This window comes from Cebus imitator, unplaced genomic scaffold (assembly GCF_001604975.1).
Source record: "Cebus imitator isolate Cc_AM_T3 unplaced genomic scaffold, Cebus_imitator-1.0 Scaffold314, whole genome shotgun sequence".
Lineage (NCBI taxonomy): Eukaryota > Metazoa > Chordata > Mammalia > Primates > Cebidae > Cebus > Cebus imitator.
The window spans coordinates 2,625,462-2,650,338 of NW_016107629.1; the positions used below are offsets into that span (position 1 = coordinate 2,625,462).

Genomic DNA, 24,877 nt, shown 5'->3' on the forward strand with positions numbered 1-24,877 from the left:
GGAAAAAAAAACACAAGATCATACCAAAGGACATGGAAAAAGCACTTGACGATATCCAACGTCTCTTCCAGATTAAAAACTCTATGCAAACTATGAAAAGAAGAAACCTTCCTTAACTTGATAAAGAACATCTATGAAAAACTTTTACCTAACCTACTTTAAAAATGAAAGACTAAATCCTTTCCCCCAACATCTGGAATAAGATGTTCTCTATCATAAATTTTATTCAACATATTTTAATGTTTTACATAATAAATTACATATTAAAGAGATTATAGGAAGCGCAATAAGGTAAACACATAAAAGAGATCAGAAGCATCTAGATTGAAAAGGAAAAAGTAGAGCTGTCTTTATTTATAGACATGATTGTTTATATAAAAAATGTGATGCAATCTACAAAACCAAGCTCTAGAACAGATAAGTCAGTTTAGCAAGGCTTCAAGATTTAAAATCAATATACAAAAATCAATTGCACTTCTATGTTTAAGTTAAAAAGACAATACCATTTACAAAAACATCAAAAAGTATGAAATACTCAAAGGATAAGGCTGACAAAATATATGCAATTCCTATACACTGAAAACTATACAATACTGCTGAGAGAAATTAAAGATCTAAATAGAGAAAAATCTTGTTCATGAGTTGGAAGTTTCAATAATATTAAGATATCAATTATCTCCAAAATGATCTACAGATTTAATGCAATCCCCATTAAAAATCCCAGCAGGTTTTTTTGTTGTTGTTTCATAAATTGATGAGTTGATTACAAAATCGCGTATAGATGCAAAAAAACCTAGAATAACCAAAACAACTTTGTGAAAGAACAAAGATGGAGAACTAACATTATCTGATTTCAAGGCTAATTGTAAAGCTACAGCAGTCAAAACAGTAAGGTGCTGATGTGAAGTGAGAGAAATAGATCAATGGAACAGAACAGAGTCTAGAAACAGACTCACAATATACATAGACATCAGACTTCTGACATAACTTCAAAGGCAATTCAGTGAAGAAAGGATAGTCTTGTCAGCAAATGGAGCTGGAACTACTGGATATCCACACACAAAAAATAAATTTTGACCCATACCTTATGCCATATACAAAAATTAACTCAAAAAAAGATGATGGACACAAATATAAAATCCACAACTACGAAAGCATCTAGAGGGGAAAAAAAAAATTCCACAACTACAAAAACATCTAGAGGGAAAAAAAAAAAAAACAAGAAAAAAGTCTTTGTGAACCTCAGTTAGATAAAGATTTTTTAGGATTTCTTAGGTGACACCAAAGCACAATCCATAAAAGTAAAAACTTGATAAGTAGGACTTCATTAAAATTTAAAACTCCTGCTCTTCAGAGAACACTCTTAAGATAACAAAAAGAAAAGCCATGGACTAGAATAAAATATTTGCAAACCTTACATCTGATAAAGTTCTTATATCCAGAATATATAAAGAAAAAGCAACTCAAACAACACGCGCACGCATACACACACACACACACACACACACACACACACACACACACACACCCCTCCACCCAAAATGTAGGCAAAGATTTGAGCAGATACTTTACCAAAGATATAAAGATAATAAATAAACACACAAATAGATGCCTAATATCTTTAGTCACAGGAAACACATTTTAAAATCACTGAAATACCATTACATATCTATTTCAATGATTGAAATTCAAAAGTCTGACCACACCAAGAGCTGGCAAGAATGTGGAGGAACTGGAACTCTGATACACTGCTGCTAGGAAGTAAAATTATATAACCTTTGTGGAAAACAGAATAGCAGTTTCTTAAAAAGTTAAAAATCTACCATGTGATATAGCCATTCTACTCCTAGGTATTTACACAAGAACATAGAAAGCCTATGTTCATACAAAGACTTGCACATGGAAAAAAAAAAAAAATACTTGTACATGAATGCTGAGAGCAGCTTTATTTCTAAGAGCCTATAACAACCCAAAAGTCTACCAACAGGTGGATATAGAAACAAATTATAATATATCCATACAATGGAATACTACTGAAAAGAAAAAAAAACTATTGAGACATGCACATGAAAATATCTCAAAATAATTATGCTACGTGATAAAAGACAAAAAAAGTATGTATGTTATATGACCCCATTTATATAAAATTCTAGAAAATCCAAATAAATCTACAAAGCAAATTAATGATTTCTAGGCAATGGAGGAACCAGGAAACATTATAAAGAGGCACAAGTAAGCTTTTTGGGGAGATAAACTTACTTGATCAGTATTCTGATTATAGTGATGTTTTCTGGTTATATGCATATGTAAAAACTTACCAAATTATACATTCTAAATATGTGCAGTTTATTGCATGTCAATTATACCTAATAATACAGTTTTTGAAAATTAGAATTACATATACTGAAATGTTAACAGTGTCTATATTTAAGCTTATGGACAATTTTGGTTTTATCTTTTGTGTTTCTCAATGTCTTCCAAGTTTTTTGTGTTGATTGTTTTATATTTATAGTAGAAACAAAACGTTATACTTCTTATGTTTTGAAAAACCATACTGCAAAGTGATAACAGCCATACTAGAAGTAAAGAACTGACACACAGAGAGAGGAGCAATATGATGGGTGACATACCTCAGGATATGTGTGACTGGTCAATAGATCACAATTTAATATCCAAAATTCAACTTGCAACTCAGCCTCCTAGAGTGTTTATGTATTAGGCATTGCTAAATTATAATTTGCTGAAGGCGTCTTTGTTAGCCTTAGTGTAGCTAGTCATATTCATGACAATGACAACCACAAACATAAAATAAAACCAAGGAATGACCTTTGGTTATGAGCACATTTCAAAAGAACAAAGAATTTTCAGGTCCTATAAAATGAATCCAAATTTCTTAAACATAAAGCATAAACTTATTCTTATAGGTCAGGTCATAGAAAAAGCAGTTAGAACTTATAATAGATGTATTCTTTATTTTAATAAAAGTTGCATTTTAAACATGAGGTTTTCATTAGCTATTTTAAGAATTACAAATTTAATACATGCTTCTTAAGTGAAAAAGAAATAAAATCCATTACAGACAAGTAACTGCTGGGAGATTTTGTCACCACCAGGCCTACCTTACAAGAGCTCCTGAAGGAAGCACTAAACATGGAAAGGAACAACCAGTACCAGCCACTGCAAAAACATACGAAATTGTAAAGAACCATCAACTCTAGGAAGAAACTGCATCAACTAGTGGGAAAAATGATCAGCTAGCATCATAATGGCAGGATCAAATTCACACATAACAATATTAACCTTAAATGTAAATGGGCTAAATGCCCCAATTAAAAGACACAGACTGGCGAATTGGATAAAGAGTCAAGAATCATTGGTGTGCTATATTCAGAAGGCCCATCTCATGGGCAAAGTCACACATAGGCTCAAAATAAAGGGACGGAGGAAGATTTACCAAGCAAAAAAAAGCAGGGGTTGCAATCCTACTGTCTGATAAAACAGACTTTAAACCATCAAAGATCAAAAGAGACAAAGAAGGGCGTTACATAATGGTAAAAGGATCAATGCAACAAGAAGAGCTAACTATCCTAAATATGTATGCACCCAATGCAGGAGCACCCAAATTCATAAAGCAAGTTCTTAATGACCTACAAAGAGACTTAGACTCCCACACAACAATAGCGGGAGACTTTAACACCCCACAGTCAATATTAGACAGATCAACGAAACAGAAAATTAACAAGGATATCCAAGACTTGAACTCAGCTCTAGACCAAGTGGACCTGATAGACATGTACAGAATCCTCCACCCCAAATCAACAGAATATACATTATTTTCAGCACCACATCATACCTATTCTAAAATTAACTGCAAAATTTGAAGTAAAACACTCCTCAGCAAATGCAAAAGAATGGAAATTATAACAAACAATCTCTCAGACCACAGTGCAATCAAATTAGAACTCAGGATTAAGAAACTCACCCAAAACCATACAACTACATGGAAACTGAACAACCTGTTCCTGAATAACTACTGCATAAATAATGAAATGAAGTCAGAAATAAAGATGTTCTTTGAAACCAGTGAGAATGAAGACACAATGTACCAGAATCTCCGGGACACATTTAAAGCAGTGTCTAGAGGGAAATTTATAGCACTAAATGCCCAAAAGAGAAAGCAAGAAAGATCTAAAATCAACACCCTAATGTCAAAATTAATAGAACTAGAGAAGCAAGAACAAACAAATTCAAAATTCAGCAGAAGACAAGAAATAACTAAGATCAGAGCAGAAATGAAAGAGATAGAGACATAAAAAAACCTTCAAAAAAACCAATTAATCCAGGAGCTGGTTTTTTGAAAAGATCAATAAAATAGATAGACCATTAGCCAGACTAATAAAGAAGAAAACAGAGAAGAATAAAATAGATACAATAAAAAATGATAAAGGCAATATCACCACCAATCCCTTAGAAATACAACAAATTATCATCTGAGAATACTATAAACACCTCTATACAAATAAAACAGAAAATCTAAAAGAAATTGATAAATTCCTAGATACTTATACCCTCTCAAGACTAAACCAGGAAGAAGTCGAATCCCTGAAAAGAACAATAACAAGGTCTGAAATTAAGGCAGCAATTAATAGCCTACCAACTAAAAAGAGTCCAGGACCAGGCAGGTTCATGGCTGAATTCTACCAGAGGTACAAAGAGGTCCTGGTACCATTCCTTCTGAAACTATTCCAAATAATACAGAAAAGAGGGAATCCTCCCTAACTCATTTTATGAGACCAACATCAGCCTGACACCAAAACCTGGCAGAGATGCAGCTGGCAGTAGAGGGCATTGGGAGATGTTGGTTAAAGGATACAAAATTTCCGATCTATTGTAACTTCAGAAGATCTATTGTACAATATGCTAACTATAGTTATTAACAATGTATTGTATACTTGAAAATAGCTAAGAGAATAGACTTTAAATGTTCTCGCCATGAAAAAAGATAAGTATGTGAGATAATAGATATGTTAATTAGATTGATTTAGCCATTCCATAACATATACATATATCAAAACGTGTTATATACCATAAATACAGTCATGCACTGCATAATGACATTCCACACAATGATGGACTGCATATTAGATGATGGTCCCATAAGATTATACTGTAATTGAAAAATTCCTATCATCTAATGATGTCCTAGTGCTGTAACACTGTAGTTAATGCATTACCTTTTCTATGTTTCCATACACAAACACCTACCATTGTGTAACAACTGTGTTACAATTGTCTACAGTATTCAGTACAGTAACATGCTGTATAGGTTTTACCCTGGGAACAATAGGCTATATTATATGCCTAGGTGTTTAATAGGCTATACCAGGAGTCCCCGTTTTGGCACCAGGGAAGATCATTTTTCCATAGACTCGGGGGAGGGGGATGGATTCAGGATGACTCAAATGCATTATATTTATTGTGCACTTTATTTCTCTTATTACACTGTAATACATAATTAAATAATTATACAAGTCACTATAATGTAGAATTAGTGGGAGCCTTGAGCTTGTTTGCTTCCAACTAGACAGTCCCATCTGGGGGTGATGGGAGACAGTGACAGATCATCAGCCATTAGATTCTCATAAGGAGCTCCCAACCTAGATCCACTGCATGCACAGTTCCCAGTAGGGTTTATCCTCCTATAAGAATCTACTGTCATAAGAGAGGACACAAACAGATGGAAAAACATTCCATGCTCATGGTTAGGAAGAATCAATATTGTGAAAACGGTCATACTGCCCAAAGTAATTTATAGATTCAGCGCTATCCCCATCAAGCTACCTAAGACCCTCTTCGCAAAACAGGAAAAAACTACTTTAAATTTCATATGGAACCAAAAGAGAGCCCATATAGCCAAGACAATTCTAAGCAAAAAGAACAAAGCTGGAGGCATCATGCTGCCTGACTTCAAACTATACTACAAGGCCACAGTAATCAAAACAGCACGGTACTGGTACCAAAACAAAGATATAGACCAATGGAACAGAACAGAGGCCTCGGAGGCAATGCCACACACCTACAACCATCTGATCTTTGACAAACCTGACAAAAACAAGTAATGGGGAAAGATTCCCTTTTTAATAATTGGTGTTGGGAAAACTGTTAGCCATTTGCAGAAAGCAGAAACTGAACCCCTTCCTGACACCTTACACTAAAATTAACTCCAGATGGATTAAGACTTAAACATAAGACCTAACACCATAAAAACCCTAGAAGAAAACCTAGGCAAAACCATTCAGGACATAGGCATAGGCAAAGACTTCATGACTGAAACACCAAAAGTAATGGCAATAAAAGCCAAAATAGGCAAATGGGACCTAATTAAACTCCAGAGGTTCTGTAAAGCAAAAGAAACAATCATTAGAATGAACTGGCAACCAACAGAATGGGAAAAAATTTTTGCAAGCTACCCATCTGACAAAGGGCTGATATCCAGAATCTACAAAGAACTAAAACAGATTTACAAGAAAAAAAACAAACAAATGCATTCAAAAGTGGGCGAAGGACACGAATAGACACTTTTCAAAACAAGACCTGTATGAGGCCAACAAACATGAAAAAATGCTCGTCGTCACTGGTCATGGAGAAATGCAAATCAAAACCACATTGAGATACCATCTCACGTCAGTTAGAATGGCAATCATTAAAAAATCTGGAGACACAGATGCTGGAGAAGATATGGAGAAATAGGAACACTTTGCACTGTTGGTGGGAGTGTAAATTAGTTCAACCATTGTGGAAGACAGTGTGGCAATTCCTCAAGGACCTAGAAATAGAAATACCATTTGACCCAGCAATCCCATTACTGGGTATATATCCAAAGGATTATAAATCATTCTGTGATAAAGACACATGCACACGTATGTTCATTGTGGCATTTTTTACAATAGCAAAGACCTGGAACCAACCCAAATGCCCACCGATGACAGGCTGGACAAGGAAAATGTGGCACATATATACCAGGGAATACTATGCAGCCATAAAAAAGGATGAGTTCATGTCCTTTGTAGGGACATGGATGAACCTGGAAACCATCATTCTCAGCAAACTGACACAAGAACAGAAAATCAAACACCATATGTTCTCACTCATAGGCAGGTGTTGAACAATGAGAACACATGAACACAGGGAGGGGAACATCACACACTGGGTTCTGTTGAGGGGGGACTAGGGGAGGGACAGTGGGGGGTAGGGACTTGGGGAGGGATAACATGGGGAGAAATGCCAGATATAGATGACAGGGGGATGGAGGCAGCAAACCACACTGCCATGTAGGTACCTATGCAACAATCCTGCATGTTCTGCACATGTACTCCAGAACCTAAAGTGCAATAAAATATATTAAAGAATCTAATGTCACCACTGATCTGACAGGAGGTGGATCTCAGGTGGTAATGCAAGCAAAGATGAAGCTTTGCTCGCTTACCTGCTCCTCAGCTCCTGTTGTGCAGCCTTGTTCCTAACATGCCAGAGACCAGCACTGGACCCCTGGGCTATACATCTAGGTTTGTGGAAGTACACACCATGATGTTATAGTGATCAACGAAATCACTTACTGATGCATTTCTCAGAAGACAACCCTGTCATTAAGCAACACAGAACTGTATATACAATTTTTGTCCATTAAAAAAATAATTTTTAAAGTTGTATATCTGCAATGAAAGTTGCAGAAAGCAACAAGAAAAATTAAGCAGAAAATAAAAAGTAATAAAATGCAGCCAGGCATGGTGACTCATGCCCATAATCCCAGCTCTTTGGGACGACGAGGTAGGTGGATCATCTGAGGTCAGGAGTTTGAGACCAGCTTGACCAACATGGTGAAACCCCGACTCTACTAAATATACAAAAATTTGCCAGGCATGGTAGCACACACCTGTAATCCCAGCTACTTGGGAGGCTGAGGCAGGAGAATCACTTGAACCTGGGAGGCAGAGGTTGCAGTGAGCCGAGATCGCTACTGCACTCCAGCCTGGATGACAAGGTGAGACTTGGTCCCTAAAAACAGAAACAGAAACAAAAAAAGGTAATAAAATGCATAAAAAATATTGACTCCTTCTTGAATGTGGTGCCTGGGAAAAAGAAGATAAAAGAAAAAGTAGGCACAGGATAAAGATTGCTGTATAGACTCTACAGAATGCTTGAAAACACGTTCAAGGGCTTTAAAAGTTGATAAGACTCTTCTTTTTAAGGACTCTATTCTCAAAAATATATCTAAAGAAATCTCCAAGGTAATCCTTTTCTCAAAGTAAATTCTTATATAATGAGAGGCAATTAGTGCAACTACTGAAAATAAGGCAGATCTTTTTTTTTTTTTTTTGAGACCGTCTTGCTCTGTCGCCAGGCGCCAGTTTGGAACGCAGTGGCGCAATCTTGGCTCACTGCAACCTCCGCCTCCCTGGCTAAAGCAATTCTCCTGCCTCAGCCTCCCAAGTAGCTGGGACTACAGGCGAGCACCACCACGCTCAGCCAATTTTTTGTATTTTTTTTAGAACAGATGGGGTTTCACCAAGTTGGTCAGGATGCTCTCAACCTCTTGACCTCATGATCCATCTGCCTCGGCCTCCCAAAGTGCTGGGATAAGGCAGATCTTAAGTAGTGGCAGTCTTGCATCTTTGAATTTTTTCTAAGCTCTAACTCTATTAAGTAAGGGACTCTTAGGTAACACTTTCCCAGTGAAGGTTTGTGTAATTTTTGCCACTAATTCATTAAAATTAACAAATAGCTGCAATGATTGTTCTATATTATCTATATTTACACAAAAATCAGTTTTTCTATGCTATCATTTATGACACTGATGAATTTTTCAAACTTCAAAATTATTTACAAACTAAAGGAAAAAAATCTCTCCTCCTATGAATTTTATGTCAAAACTCACCATTTTAAAGCACAATGTTGTAATTCTTACAGAAATCTTTGTAGGCCCTAATTGCTTGGATAAGAGTCCAGTGTGTCCAGTAAACCTTAAATGACCTCATGTGTAATTGGTCTACCAGCTGCAACAAGATTATGTAAGCAAGCAGAAATATAACTCTGAGGTCAGGTTGAAAGTTATCTATTGAAAACCTGCTATGCTGGAGCACCACCTCATGAAGCAAATCCTGGAAGAAATACCATTTTTGATACAATACAGTTTCACTTCAAGCACAAAAGCATGAAAGAATCCCTTTTTGAAAACTGCCAAATTCATCTAAGCCTTAAGATTCCGTTTTCACACAGAAAAGTAAAAAAGCATTTATCCACTTCAACACTTACAGGTGAGAGACTTGGAAGTAAGATGATAAATGGAAGTTATAACAGTGAAGGCAGGAGGTAACAAGACCTAGATCATAAAAAAAAAAAACTGAAGAGTAATCCAACTCTCATGCCTATGACGTCCCAGGCGCTAGATGCTGCGGTGGGAAAGATGTCCTCCTGTGCCCAATGCTGTGAAGACAGAAGCAGTTCAAAAGAGAAGTTGACAGCTGACTGTAGTCTATAAGTCTATAATATTTCTTCTCTCAGGTGGTAAATGAACTAAGAAATTTTACTTTGATGAGATAATACTGCTTTTGTGTAGTTTTGCACTGAAGTTTAGATTTCCACCTAAGAATATTTCTAGTCTTAAGAATCAGCCACTTAGCAGGATTTCTATCATTCTATTAAATGTTAAATATAAGTATCAGGGTTCATATTTTAACATTGTGATTTTTATTAATATTTCTTCATTACTATAATAGTGATTCTTAGTGCCCTAAACAATATATTTCATCAAGACAGAAATAAAATAGCACTATCATGCCTCAAGTAATTCAGTATTTCTCAATAATCTTTCATACTTTAAAATTTCAAAAGAGTTTTCACTCATTTCATTTCACACTATTCTTCTCATTCCAGTACTTATTCTCAAGAAAATCAAGAGTAGCTAGTAAATAGCTAGAGACATTGTGGCCGACTATAAAAGGAAAACCAAACTGAAGTCAGGAAATCTGGGCTTTGCTACTAATTAATCAGTCTTCTGACCTCGTTCTTGTGGTCCTACTTTCCTGGCTATGAAATGAAAGTTTCAGAGAGGATAATAATTGCTGATTTCTTTTTTCAACAAAGTCTATCACTTATGTTTCACCTGAAAATATTAAATATCTAAAAAGCAAAAATCTTTTTAGAATTAGGTAAATCAAAGCACAAATACAGGAAGAAAAAAAAGTAATAGGGTATCAAACTTCAACAAAACACCATTGCCGAAGTATTTTATTTTTTAAACTCCAAAACAGAAAAAAAGTCCATCAAAATTCTCTCAAAATCCAAAGCCATAAACTCTAATAAATCAAGTAACAGCAACAGTGAAGCCAAAGAACTATAATTTATTTATTTTGGAAACAGTCCCTGAGAGAGGAAGAAAAAGTTCAACAAATACAATATTTGACATAATACAGTAAATGAATGCACAAAAATATGTTGTATTATGTGGGACAATTTATCTGTCTAATCAATATGCAGCAACCACATAATGCATATGTGGCTACTTAAGATTTTGGCTGATGTAGCTAAGTCACTTCTCCTATTTCAAGTTCACCAAACCCTTAGCAGACTTTTTCTTACAAATGGACCCAGTTGCTTATAATAAGACTAGAAACAATGTACCAATTTACTACTGGGTAAAACATGTGGTACTATCACCATCTTGAAGTACAAAAGATAACAGATGAGGAATACTTATACTGTGACTATGGTAGGAATAATGATGAATGAATAGCAAGAATAGAAAATGCAAATTGGGTCTACAGGCTAACCAACTGCTTTCAATATTAACTCTTCAGAAGGTAAATTTCAAAGAGCAAGCTACTAATAACAAAAAACAAACAAAAAGTTTTCATTACATAAAGGATGAATGAAAACTATAATAAAAGTATGTAAACAAGAAAATATGTTGATTTTTGTAGGTTTTTTGGTTCCTTGCTCTCAACCAGCTACTGTATTGTCCCTCAGTCATTTATAAAATACTAAAATATATTCACTCAAAGTCTTTGCTTTTAAGGTATATATTATTGCTACAATCCATTAAATCCCTAAAACTAATATAGATATTCTTGTGAATTCTCTCACTTAAGAAGATTCCCAATATAATTAAGCATTTGTGACTATAACAAGTATTTCAGCTGACCCCAGATATAATACAGCACCTTAGAAGCTAAAAAAAGGGAATGGCTAATGCTATTCTCTGTTGAATGCTATCAGGCAATGACAATGCTTCATGTCTAGGTGAGATTAAAAATGCCAACATTCTTGCTACACTGCAAACACAGTTCATTTGATCTTTGAAGGAAATTGAAGCTTATTTGAAAAGCCTACAGCCATTTGTAATCCTGCAAACAACCTGAGGGCCAATTAAAAATCAAATTTAGATGAAATGTATAGTGAATTCATTTATTAAGAATAAGATTAAATGAAGACTAAAATATTTTTAGCATATCTCTTAAGCATAATCATAGCATCCCTTAGTAATCCCCATACTCAAGTGCCACAGGCATGGAATAATGGAAAATGAAAAGGAACAAGAATCAGGAACCTGGAAGAATGGTTGTGTGGACAACCACATTTATTGAGCACTAAGCACCAGGCAGTATCCTACACATTTCACATATGCTATTTGATTTAATCCTTATGATATATCTGTGAAGTTGAAACAAGCACCGCTATATAGTAAAGGAAACAGAGCAGTGAAATAACCTGCAGAAATTGGCACTGCTAAAAAGTAGCACAGCAAAAATTTTAAACATAATTTCCATCCCCACCGATCATTTTCCTACCAAGCTCAAATTACATAAAAGTTTTCCTATTGTCTGTCAAGATTGGATATTATCCCTTGCCTTTGAAGTTTATTGTAAAACATTAGCTATACTCATAATAAGAAAAGATCCAGAAATCAGAAAAAGTGTCCTTTTTCCCCCAATTATCATGTGTCCATGGCATGTAAGGTATTATACATAAATTTTGTTAATTTTTCTCCAGACAAGTATAACAACTTGTTAAAGAATTTATGTCATTTGTCTTACCTCTGGAAAAGAAAACCTATTAAAATAATACACTTAGGCATAACCATTAAGTAATGAATATTAAAAATAAATATTCCCAACTCCCACTTCTAGTTAAGATGAAATGAATTGCAAGAGAATTTTATTTTCAACCTAACAACCAGAATAAACCAGTTAATCTATAAAAATCACAGTTTCTTAAAACAAAGAACATGAACTAAATTCTAGAAAAGACTGAGCATTTTCAAGGAAAGAATAGACCCACAGCTAACTTTCATCCCTAGTAGAATGGCAGGCAGAAAAACAATCTCCCATAGATGTGTCAGGAGAAACAAACTGAACTTTCAGCAAATTTATAATGACCACACATGGGCAGACATAATGTACTGAGAGGTCCCAGCCACAGAGAAAACCTGCATCCACCCACCTACTCTTTCCCACCAGCCCTTACAAGTACACAGGGATGTACACTACAGACCAAATACAGGGCAGGAGCTGAAACATACTCTTCCCAAAGCATGCTGGACCTTTCCCTAGTGCAAGGCAACAGCCCTCTAAAAGGCCAGTGGTAGGAGAGAAGAGGTGACAGAGATTCCTCCTAGACACTCCAGGTCTTTATCCAGTGCAAGACAGCAGTTCCTTAAGGATGGTACTGGGTCATGATAGCTGAGATAAATCCCTCGAGGCACTCTCGGCCTTCACTGAAGTGGCCTCAGGAGGCTGAGGGCAGGACAAGAACACAAGAGACAGCTGAGTTGCAGCAAGCAGAATACAAGACTGAATAGCAAAGAGAATTCCCCAGCATTCCAAAAATCTGGCAGCTATACAGCAAAGAGAGGCCGTCCCTGGTTTGCCATAGTTTGTGAAGCTGGCATTAGAAGAGGAACTAAAATAAATAAAAATAAGGAAATATTAAAGCTTGGAAATCAATGAAATAACAAATGGACAAGCAACAGAAAAAAATCAATAGTTAAAGCTGTTTCTTTGAAAAGTTATTAGCATTGATAAACCCGTAGTAAGATTAATTAAAAAGAAAAGGAAAAATACAAATACAAATTTCCAGTATCAGGAATAAAATGGAGAATTATCACTATAGACTCTACAGATATCACTGGTCACTACAGATTCTCAGATATTTAACTAATAAAGGCTATATTATGAAAAAATTGTGCCAATGAAGTTAGAAGCTGAAATGTAATAGATTTATCCTTTTAAAATAAAGCAGAACTATAAAATTTGTAGGAAAAAACATAGAATGTCTTCACAATCTCGGTGTAGGCCAAGATTTCTAACACAATAAGCACTCACTTTAAAAAATAATCAATAAATTATGTGTAATAAAACTTTCTGCCAAACAAAAGATAGCAATGAGAAAATGACTAAGCAAATAGACTGAGAAAAAGTATTCATAATACTTATATGACAAAGTACTTGAATCCATAATATATAAAAAAACTTTTACAACTCAATAATAAAAATGCAGACGACTCAAATTTTTTTAGTGGGCAAATGACCTTAACAGATACTTCACAAAAGTAGGTATACAAATGGGCGATAAGCACAAAAAAATATCTTGAACATCACTGTTCATCAGAGAAATGCAAACTTAAACCACAGTGAGGCTGGGCACAATGGCTCATGCCTACAATCCCAGAACTTTGGGAGGCTGAGGCAGGCAGATCACCTGAGGTTAGGAGTCCAAGACCAGCCTGGCCAACATGGTGAAACCCTGCCTCTACTAAAAGAATACAAAAATTAGCTGGGCAATGTGGTATGTACCTGTAATCCCAGCTACTCAGGAGTCTGAGGTAGGAGAATCGCTTGAACCTGGGAGGCAGAGGCTGCAGTGAGCTGAGACTGCACCACTGCACTCCAGCCTGGGTGACAGAGCAAGACTCTGTCTCAAAATAACAATAATAAACCACAATGAGAGGACAGGCACGACTGGAACAGAGAAAGGACCTCTGAAATTTCATTCCTTCATTTAAAAAAAACAATAACAATGGCATAAATTGTCAAACTCAACTTCTTCAGAATTCTGGAAATCAAAGTTTTCAACAATCTGATGTGCATTTACCTAAGAAAAGGGGTTAATTTGCCCTAACCCCATACCCATGTCCCCAGCTCTGTGATTATCTTTGTTTTTCTTTTTTCTTTTTCTGAGAGAGAGTCTCACTCTGTTGCTCAGGCAGGAGGTGTGCAGTGGCACAATCATGGCTCACTGCAGCCTTGATCACAATAAAAAACAATATTTTTTATTTTTATTTTTTGTAGAAACAGGGTCTTAGGGTCTTACTATGTTGCCCAATTGGTCTTGAACTCCTGGCCTCAAGTAATCATCCCACCTTAGCCTTCCAAAGTGCTAGAATTACAGGTGTGAGCCCAATTGTTTTACAACCAACTGCCTATAATCACTGTGAAAACCAGCAGCCTGGAAGTCACTGAAGTGAACAGAGCTACACTGATGCTCCTCAAAAGCCTCATCCCCAGAAAATTATCCCCACCTGACCTGTCTGGCAGCTCCCTGAAATGCTCCATTTTTAGAATTTGTCTTTATTTGATGTACTCAGAGCTACTTTATACAAACAGCACTAACCCGGGGCATTTGTCCAAAAAAATCAACAACAATTGTTTAACATCACAGCTGCCTGAGGCAGCAAAACCAGTAGGAGCTAAGAGAACAACCAAACAACTTTAAAAACAAAAATAAAAACTGAAAATGAGATGTTCGTAGAAGGCTTTAAAAAGCTTCCATGTATGCTTAGGAATCTGGAAGGCCATGCGTATATCCAGGAAAATCCTGAGAAGGGCCTAATATCTCACCTTCAGCTAATCTTGAGGGTCCACGTAAGCAGAAAGAAAAGATTGAGACACAATTGTAAGCTACCTGTGAAGCACTGAAATCATGCCCAACTTGCAAATAGATACTCTCAGCAAAAGCCCAGAGACTTACTGATTCAAGGCATTAAAGACACATCTGTCCAATCATTAGCGGACCACTAAGGCAACAAGGCAAGACAAATAATACAGATTTAAAGAAATAGACTAGGAACATCGCTAACAAAAAGCAGCAACACAAGGAGCAACCACAAAGCCTGGAAAGGAGAGATTATATTATTTAAAATGTCCACTTTCAATAACAACAAAATTATAAGAAATAAAGAAATAGGAGAGTATGGCTCATATATACAGAAAGGAGAAATCAATAAAAACTATCTCTGAGTAAGCTAGACATTTGATTAAGTAGAAAAACACTTTAAATCAACTATTACAAATACATTCAAGGAATTAAAAGAAACCATGTCTAAAGAAGTAAAGTATGACTGACTACAATGTCTTATGAAACAGAGAGTACCAACAAAGAGGAATCATAAAACAGATCCAAATAAAAGTTCTGAAATTGAAAACTCTGATAAAATTAACCAGAGGGGCTTAACAATAGATGTTAGCAGACAGAGGAAAGAATCAACAAACTTGAAGGTAGGTCAGTTGAGATGATCCAATCTAAGGAACAGAAAGAATAAAGAAAAATGAACTGAGTCTCACAGACTTATAGGGAACCATCAAATCTATCAATTATAATGGGATTCCTAGAAGAAGAGAGAGAAAAGGGAAGAAATAAATAATGAAAAAATAATAGCCAAATCTTGCCAACTTTGATGAAAAAAATCAATTTGCACATCCCATCCAAGAAGCTCTACAAGCTCAAAACAGGATAAACTCAAAGAAATCTGCACTTAGACACATCCACAGTCAAACTATTAAAAGCTGAAGAGAGAATCTTGATAGCAGAGAAAAACTGACTCATCATATAGAAAGGATCTTTGCTAAGATCGGTAACTAACTTCTTTTCAAAAAGTAGGAAGTCTGGCCAGGCATGGTGGCTCATGCCTGTTATCCCAGCACTTTGGGAAGCCAAAGTGGGTGGATCACCTGAGGTCAGAAGTTATAGACCAGCCTGGCCAACATGGTGAAACTCCATTTCTACTCAAAATACATTAAAAAAAAAAAAGCCAGGCATGGTGACATGCACCTGTAGTCCCAGCTACTCAGGAGGCTGAGGCAGGAGAATTGCTTGAACCCGAGACACGGAGGTTGCAATGAGCCAAGATCGCACCATTGCACTCCAGCCTGGGCAACAGGCACAAAACTCCATCTCAAAAAAAAAAAAAAAAAAAAAAAGTAGGAAGTCCTCAAACAGTAAGAAGACATATTCAAAGTGCTGACAAAAAAAAATGTCAACCAAGAATTCTATTTCCAGTAAATTTATCCATCAAAATACAAAGGAGAAATGAAGACATTTCCAAATTTTTAAAAATGTGATAATTCACCACTAGCAGACCTGCCACATAGAAGATACTTACTAAAGGGAATCCTTCCTTTAAGCTGAAATGAAAGCACCCTAGACAGTAATTCAAATCCACATGAAGAAAAAAAGATTATCAGTAAAGGGAACTACATAGATAAATAATAAAGATAATATAAACGTATTTTTGTTGGTAACTCTTTTCTTCTACATGATTTTTAAAACTTCATAAAGCAATAATTATAAAACTGTGCTGATGAACTTTTAATGTATGAAGATATAATTTGTATAACAATAGCACAAAGGAGGTGGGAGGGAACAGAACTTCATTGGAATAGTTTAGATATTATTGAAACTGAGTTAGCATTAATCTGAACAAGATTGTGGTAGGTTAAAGTGTTAATTATAATCCCTAGGATGACCACTAACAAAATAATTCGAGAGAAAAAAAAAAGTAGTGAAAAAAAAGTGGACCAGAGTGGAAAGGACAGATCGAAGAGGCATTTAGAAGGTAGAGTCAACAGAACTTTGTGTTAGATGTAAGTGAGATTCTGCCTCAAGAAGCTGACAAAGATTCTCTTCTTAACCAAATTTTAGTTGGGTTTCTAAACGTTTTCCTAGGCATACCTGTGTACTTCCTTATAGAACCCCATTTTAGCAAAAGAACACCATTAAAACAATTTATCCAGAACTCACCCATCCTCCTTATCTAATTACCCTCAATACCTAATCAGAATTCTTATCTTCCACCATGCCCCAGATGATGTCTGATCACCCCAGCCTATTGTCAGCAAGAATCTTGTTAGGTTGGCTTAGCTAGAATCTCCCTTAACCCTGACATTTCCTCTTAATAATTTTCTATCTACCAACTCCCACACTGTTTGTTGGCTATAAGTTACCACTTGCCTATGCTGCATTTGGAGTTGAGCCCAATCTCTCTATCCCACTGCAAGACTCAGTGACAGTCCTGAATAAAGTCTTCTTTACCCAGTTTTAACACATATCATTGATTTATTTTTTTCTTTAACAAAGCACATAGTCTAGTGGAAGAGTATCTGAAGAGTGAACAAAAAGCTATTCTATATCATGACCAATGACTGGAACAAAGAATAGGACAGTGACATGAGATGAGACTAAGACTAGATGAAGAAATTAATAGCTAAAGATTGACCTTTGTTCCCAAGATACTAAAAAATCATTTAAAGAATTTTGAGAAAAGAAGCGACATTATTTTGCTCAAATAATGATTTTAAGTTACTAGGGAAACACAAAACAACCACAGTGAGATGTCACTTTACATGTCTGACAATGGCTGTAATAAAAAAGACAAACAATAATAATTGTTAGTGAGGATATGGAAAAATCAGAATCCTCACACATTGCTAGTTAAAATGTAACATGGTATAGGTGATTTGAAAGCCATTTTGGTGGCCAAGTGCAGTGGCTCATGCCTGTAAACCCAGCACTTTGGGAGGCTGAGGTGGGCAGATCACCTGAGGTCAGGAGTTTGAGACCAGCCTAATCAACACACTGACACTCCATCTCTACAAAAAAATAGAAAAATTAGCTGGGCATAGTAGCCTGTACCTGTAATCCCAGCTACCGGAGAGGCTGAGGTGGGAGAAGCGCTTGAACCTGGGAGGGGGAGGCTGCAGTGAGCTGACATCACACCACTGTACTTCAGCCTGGGCCACAGGGTGAGACCTTGTCTCAAAAAAAAAAAAAAAGAAAAAATTGGTAATTTCTCGAAACGTTAAACATAGAGTTACCAAATGACCTAGCAATTTCTCTTCTAGGTAAAAAACATTCTTTCAACCCAAGAAAGTTGAAAACATGTCCATACAAAAATTTGCATATGGATGTTTGGAGTGGCATTCACAACAGTCCCAAAGTGGAAACAATCCAAATGTCCATCAGCTGATGAAAGGATAAGTAAAATGTGGAATATCCATACAATGGAATGTAATTTAGCCATAAAAGGCAATGAACTACAGCATCAATAAACCTTGAAAACATTATGCTAAGTAAGACAAGCTAGATATACTGGCTACATATTATATGATCCCAATTTTATAAAATGTCCAAAATAGACAAATCTATAAAAACAGAAAGTATATTCATGGTTGCTAAAGGCTAGGAGAGAGAAGAAAGAAAATGGGGAATGAATATTAATAAGTATAAAGTTTCTTCATGGGGCGATGAAAATGTTAGATAATAGTATGGTTGCACAATTCTGAATATACTAAAACTAATGATTTGTACAATATATAAAGGTGAATTTTATGGTATATGAATTATATCTCAATAAAGCTGTTATAAACCAAAAACCATGATGAGTTACTTTTTCACACCTAGTAGACTACGATTTAAAAGACTAGAAATACCCGCATTGACAAGGATGTAGAACATCACTGTCAGTCAAAGGTAAAATGCTACAACTGCTTTGGAGAATTGTTTGGCAGCGTGTTAAAAAGTTAAATAGTCATCTACAGTATGACATATCAATTCAACTCCTAGTTTTTTACTCAAGAGAAGTAAAAACTGGTAACTACAAGAATTGTACAGGAATGTTCACAACAGGCTTAAAATGAAAGCCATTCAAATGTCTATCAATGCGAGAAAGTATAAACAAACTGCTATGTTTATACAATGGAACACTATTCACAAACTAAAAACAAACTGATAGGTACAGCAACATACATGAACCTCAAATTAATGATCTTCATGAGAAAAAAAATAATCACACACACATATAACCATACCATGTGATTCATTTATATATAGCTAAAAAAAAAAAAAAAAAAATCAACCAAAAAAAAAAAAAAAAAAAAAAAAAAGAAAACCAGAACAATGATTTACAGGGCAGGGTAAAAGGGTAGGAACACAAGAGAACATTTGGGATGATTAATGTAATCTTGGTGGTTATACAGGTTTATAAAATTGTCAAAACCAACCAAAACAAATTCTTAAAATCTGTGCATTATATATAAATCTTATTCCAGGTAAAAAAGAAACAGTAGAATCTGAGAAAAATAAATGTTTCTACTGAAATACTGATGGATGAAGTGATAGGATATCCAAGATAAGTTTTAAATACTCTAGAACAAAATTCTGTTAAAAGAAGATTGGCATAATACTGATAACTGTGTGAAGCTGGATGATAAAAACATTGAGTTTATACTATTCTCTCTAGATTTATGTAACTTTGAAAATTCCCATAATGAAAAGTTAAAAGTTATTCATTCATATATTAATAAATATTTCTTACTGTAGTTCTGTGGCACAAGTTCTGGATTCTTAGGAATTTTCAACTTGTAGGATACATCTCCAATATTAACTGTATCACCTAAAAAGAGAATTTTAAAAAACAGAATATTATAAGAGACAAATGAGAAAACCACAGACCATGCCTTTGGCAACAATGCTTGTCCTGACCTACAGAGAGGGATGTTACAGAAATGTACTACACAGCTGTCCATATGTCAGGCACTATGCTCTAAAACTTCTATCCAAAGTATGTAGGAATAAAAGAGAAGTCAGGCATCAGTGAAATTCACGTTAAATGCTATGTTAGCAAACAAACAAAAAGCACAATAAAATACATCAACAAGCTCTATTTCATGAATAGCAACATTAATATAGGCAAAAACAATACAGAAGAATGCATTTTGTTTAAGATCATTCAAAGCATCCATAGAGTAAATATTTTCTTTTTTGAAGATGGTGTCTCACTCTGCCACCCAGGCTGGAGTGCAGTGAGGCAATCTTAGCTCACTGCAACTTCTGCCTCCTGGGTTCAAGTGACTCTTCTGCCTCAGCTTCCTGAGTAACTGGGATTACAGGCATGTGCCACCACATCCAGCTAATTTTTGTATTTTTAGTAGAAATGAGGTTCCACCATGTTGGCCAGGCTGGTCTCAAACTCCTGATCTCAACTGATCCGCCCGCCTTGGCCTCCTAAATTGCTGGGATTACAGGCCTGAGCCTCCACACCCAACCCATAGAGTGTTATCTTTAACACACATCCTCAAACTTTTCACATAGCTTTGTACACCCTTATTTTTACTGCGTGCAACTTCAAATTATCCAGCTGCACATCCTGAAACTTCAATATTTCTAGGTGCATAAAAGGAATAAAGCTCCAGTAGCATAAATGCCAAGAATTGGCCAGATGCCGTGGCTCATGCCTGTAATCCTAGCACTTTGGGAGGCCGAGGCGGGCGGATCACTTAAGGTCAGGAGTTAGAGACCAGCCTGAACAGTACGGCAAAACTCATCTCTACTAAAAATACAAAAATTAGCTGGATGTGGTGGTGCGCACCTGTAATCCCAGCTACTCAGGACACTGAGGCAGTAGAATCTCTTGAACCCAGAAGGCAGAGGTTGCAGTGAGCTGAGATCACACCGTTGCACTCAAGCCTGGGCAACAAGAGTGAAACTCTGTCTCAAAAAAAAAAAAAGTAAAAGAAAATTAAAGGATGGAAATCATACAGATTGTTTTCTTTTACCACAGTGGAATTAAAACAGTAACAAAAAGTAACTGGAAAATCCCCAAACATGTGGAAATCAAGCAACAGTCTTCTAAAAAAAATCCAAAAAATAAATCACAAAGTCAATTGAACTCATTGGAAAACAGGGTGGTGATCAATGAGCCACATCTGCTATAGATTAAAGGGAAAAGTTATGACATTCATATGGACCAGGCATCTGTGATCCCTGCCTTAAACGTTGATGTTCTTGGTCATCTTCTGTTACCACACTACATTTTCCTGAGTCATTTAATCGATACCAGTGGCCCAAGTCTGACATCCATACAACTAACTTTTTTTTTTTTTTTTTTTTTTTTTTTTTTGATGAAGGGTACTCTCCAAACACCATATACAACTAACTCTTTAATGTCTGTTTTGGCTTAGATCTCTCTCTTGAGTTTCATGCCTGCCAATAGCCTATTGGACACTTTACCTAGATATTCCACAGACAATTCAACTTCAACATACAGAAACAAAATTCCATATTGTCTGTTGTATGTGCCCAACCACACAACACACCTCTAACCAGCTCCACCTCTTATATTCCTATCTCAGTGACTAACACTTTATTTCCTTAACCTAGAAGGCCTTCCACATCTTTCTCTCACACCACTTGCCCTCTACCCAACTACTACTGAAATATCTTTATCTCCTCATTGAACCTTCCCTAACTTTTCCTCTTGCACAAATTGATGACTCCATTCATCTTTCTGCTAGCACAAGATCTGATTTATGCTTTTGTAATGGAAATACAAATTCAAGGAAATAAGTGAATATACATTTTCTAACAATTAAAGAAGAGTTTTTTATCCACTCCCAAAATTGAGATAGGATATTCTATTTCCACTTAAAAGATATACTCAGATTTTGTAATATTTTTTTCTTTTAAATGCCAATATTTACAACACACTGGAAATGTCATCTTTTCCAACTATTTATACTTACCAGGAAAACTTTAGCTATCAACCTAAAAATATGTGTTCAATGGAATTCATATTTTAAAAGTCCTGCTAGCAGATAAATAAGAAAAATGAAAAGTATTATTAAGTCTATGAGACTCTTTTTTTCGTGGTGCAGGGCATGTTTTAATCATCATTTTATCCCCAGTACCTGAAATCTACCAGGTATTCAATAAATGTTTGACAAATGAATACCTGTAGTTTTAAATTAAATATTTTCTTAAGTATTGTCTTTAAACTCTAATGATTTTCTCCTTTGAGAACATTCCATCTACTAACATGCATTATAAATCAAGCCATTTGTAATGATTTATTTAAGTGAGGTAGTTTAAATACTCTCTAAAGGGGAATAAGAATACTTACAAGACAATGGGTAACATAATTTAGGCAAAAGAAGCTAATGTATGCCTTTTTTCAAGTAAACTGTGGGTTTACCTGAACTGGAATCAAATACTATTGAACTGTCCATAGTGCCTGAACCTTGTTTGATTTCTGATTGGTTCAGTTCATAGGGGTTCCTGTTAAGAAGTACACTTCGGTCTTTATTTTTCTCCTGAGAATGTGCATAGTAGACCTTCTGGTACACCATATGTCCTCTCAAGTCTTAAATGTTTGTTTGCAGGCATTCATTGAGCATTCAATGGTCTCATTTTGACCAGAACAGCAAAAACATAAAGAATTATTCAACTGATGTGACACCATGACTTGTGAATTCCAGACCAAGAAAGTCCATTAAGTTGGTGACAGAGAACGGCAACAATGCCCAAAGTTTTGGTGAATCTCTCAAAATTGAGAGGCTGACCAAAAGGGACTAATTGTTAAATTAAACCAAATTCAGCCTAAGAATGCCTCCATACTTGGAGTCCTTATGCAATGAACTGCAACATAACTTTGTACGTAAATTAACTGAAACCAGACCTTAGGAGTATACTTTGGTAACAAATAGATGAGTCTTAGCCAATCTGAGCAGCTGAGTTTCAGTTAACCACAGGCTGCCAACCGATGAAACCATGTTCAAGTAAGGCAAACATTGAGTTATTGCCAAGTAAGCCATTTCTGTACCTCGCTTCCATTTTCTATCCATAAATGCTGCCTGATCATGTTGCAGAATGGAGCTCTCTGAGCTTATTCTGGTTCTGAGTACTGCCCAATTCACAAATTGTTCTGTGCTTAAACTCTTTAAGTATAGTGAGTCTAAAGTTTTTAACAGCAGCATTGACAAAGAAATTGGTTTCATGCAGGGTTTTCTCAACAGCGGTACTATGAACATTTTGGGCCAGACAATTTTTTGTTGTGAGGAGCTTTCCTATGTGTCATGGAATGTTTAGCAGCATCACTGGCCTCTACCCACTAGATGCCAGTAGCATCCCTCCCTCCTGGTTCTGACAACCAAAAAGAAATATCCAGGCATTGCCAAATGTCCCCTGAGGGGGAGAAATCACTTGAAGAACTATTGGTCATCATTTTTATATATACTAAACTTAGACCCAAGAAAAAACTAAATATAATAGTAATTCCCACACTAGTCTATACACCCCTAATGTGGGTTTGCCTAATGATTTATAAGCTTACCATTGTTCTGAGACTTCACTGTTAAATTCTTGAATACACAATGGCATCAGAATATCCTCAGGGTCAAAATAACCTACTGGAGGTTCAAAGTAGTTAATTTCCCCAAGGTTCAATACCCAATAATACAAAGCTTAGACCAAAACCATAGTATAGTTCTTTCCTCTTTACACTGTATTTCTCAGTTGAAGCCACAGTTCTATATTTCTCCTCCCCAAACTTATTACCATCTAATCATATTATACCCAAGGATATAATCTTAAAATAAGAAAACTTCATGTAGATGGATGTTTATTGCATTGTTTATATATTTTAGACATCATGAATGTCCAAGAATGAGAGATCAGTAAAATAAATTATATGGACAAACATATAAACTTAATACCTATTTTAAGTAATCATCTACAATGATCTATTACCATGTTAATATGTTCTCAATAATGGATGGATAATTATAAAACATACATGGTCCCATTTCTTTAAAAAAAAAACATGTATCTGTATAAATATACATGTCAGCCAGGCACAGTGGCTCACACCTATAATCCCAGCACTTTGAAAGGCAAAGGTGGGAGGATCACTAGAGGTCAGGAGTTCAAAACCAGCCTGGCCAACATGGTGAACGCTCATTCTACCAAAAATACAAAAATTAGCTGGAGTGACTGATATGGTTTGCCTGTGTCCCCACCCAAATCTCATCTTGAATTGTAGCTCCCATAATCCCCATGTGTCACGGGAGGGACCCAGTGGGAGGTAACTGAATCATGGGGGCAGGTTTTTCCTGTGTTGTTCTCGTGGTAGTGAATAAGTCTTATGAGGCTCTGATAGTTTTACAAAGGGGAGCTTCCCTACACAAGCTCTCTTGCCTGCCGCCATGTAAGACGTGACTTTTCTCCTCCTTCGCCTTCCACAACGATTGTGAGGCCTTCCCAGCCATGTGAAACTGCGAATCCATGAAACCTCTTTTTCTTCATAAATTACCCAGTCTCTTGTATGTCCTTATAACAGTGTGAGAACAGATTAATACAGCGGTACACACCTGTAGTCTCAGCTACTTGGGAGACTGAGGCAGGAGAATTGCTTGAACCCAGGAGGTGGAGGTTACAGTGAGCCGAGATCGCACCACTGCACTCCAGCCTTGGTGACAGAGTGAGACTCCATCTCAAAAATAAGGAAATAAATAATTTATACGTGTATGTGTAATCTGATAGGATTCATGCTAAAAAATTGATAATTATAAATTTGGGTGGGAGGATTATGTTTTAGGGAATTTGTATTTATCACTATTCTACAATAAACAGATTGCTATGTTAAAATATTTTAGAGTATTTCTATAAACAAATTTACTTCATATACAAGAGTCATAAAGAAAATATTTTGGGCCGGGCGCGGTGGCTCAAGCCTGTAATCCCAGCACTGTGGGAGGCCGAGGCGGGTGGATCA

At 36.0% G+C, this 24,877-nt stretch overlaps 1 protein-coding gene across 5 annotated transcripts in view; it reads right to left on the reverse strand.

Annotated features, from left to right (window-relative positions):
- The window catches only part of VWA8 (von Willebrand factor A domain containing 8), a 386,591-nt gene that overhangs the window by 358,482 nt on the left and 3,232 nt on the right, over positions 1–24,877 (reverse strand). For 3 of the 5 annotated variants that reach the window (XM_037729667.1, XM_017503777.2, XM_017503779.2), the window contains exon 2: positions 19,646–19,723. The exons of 1 other annotated variant lie outside the window; for it this stretch is intronic. In XM_037729667.1, the coding sequence (XP_037585595.1) occupies positions 19,646–19,723 (78 nt within the window). Of the gene's footprint in view, positions 1–9,312; positions 9,484–19,645; positions 19,724–24,877 lie in introns of those variants that run through there. One more of the 5 variants, XM_037729668.1, reaches the window with a different exon arrangement.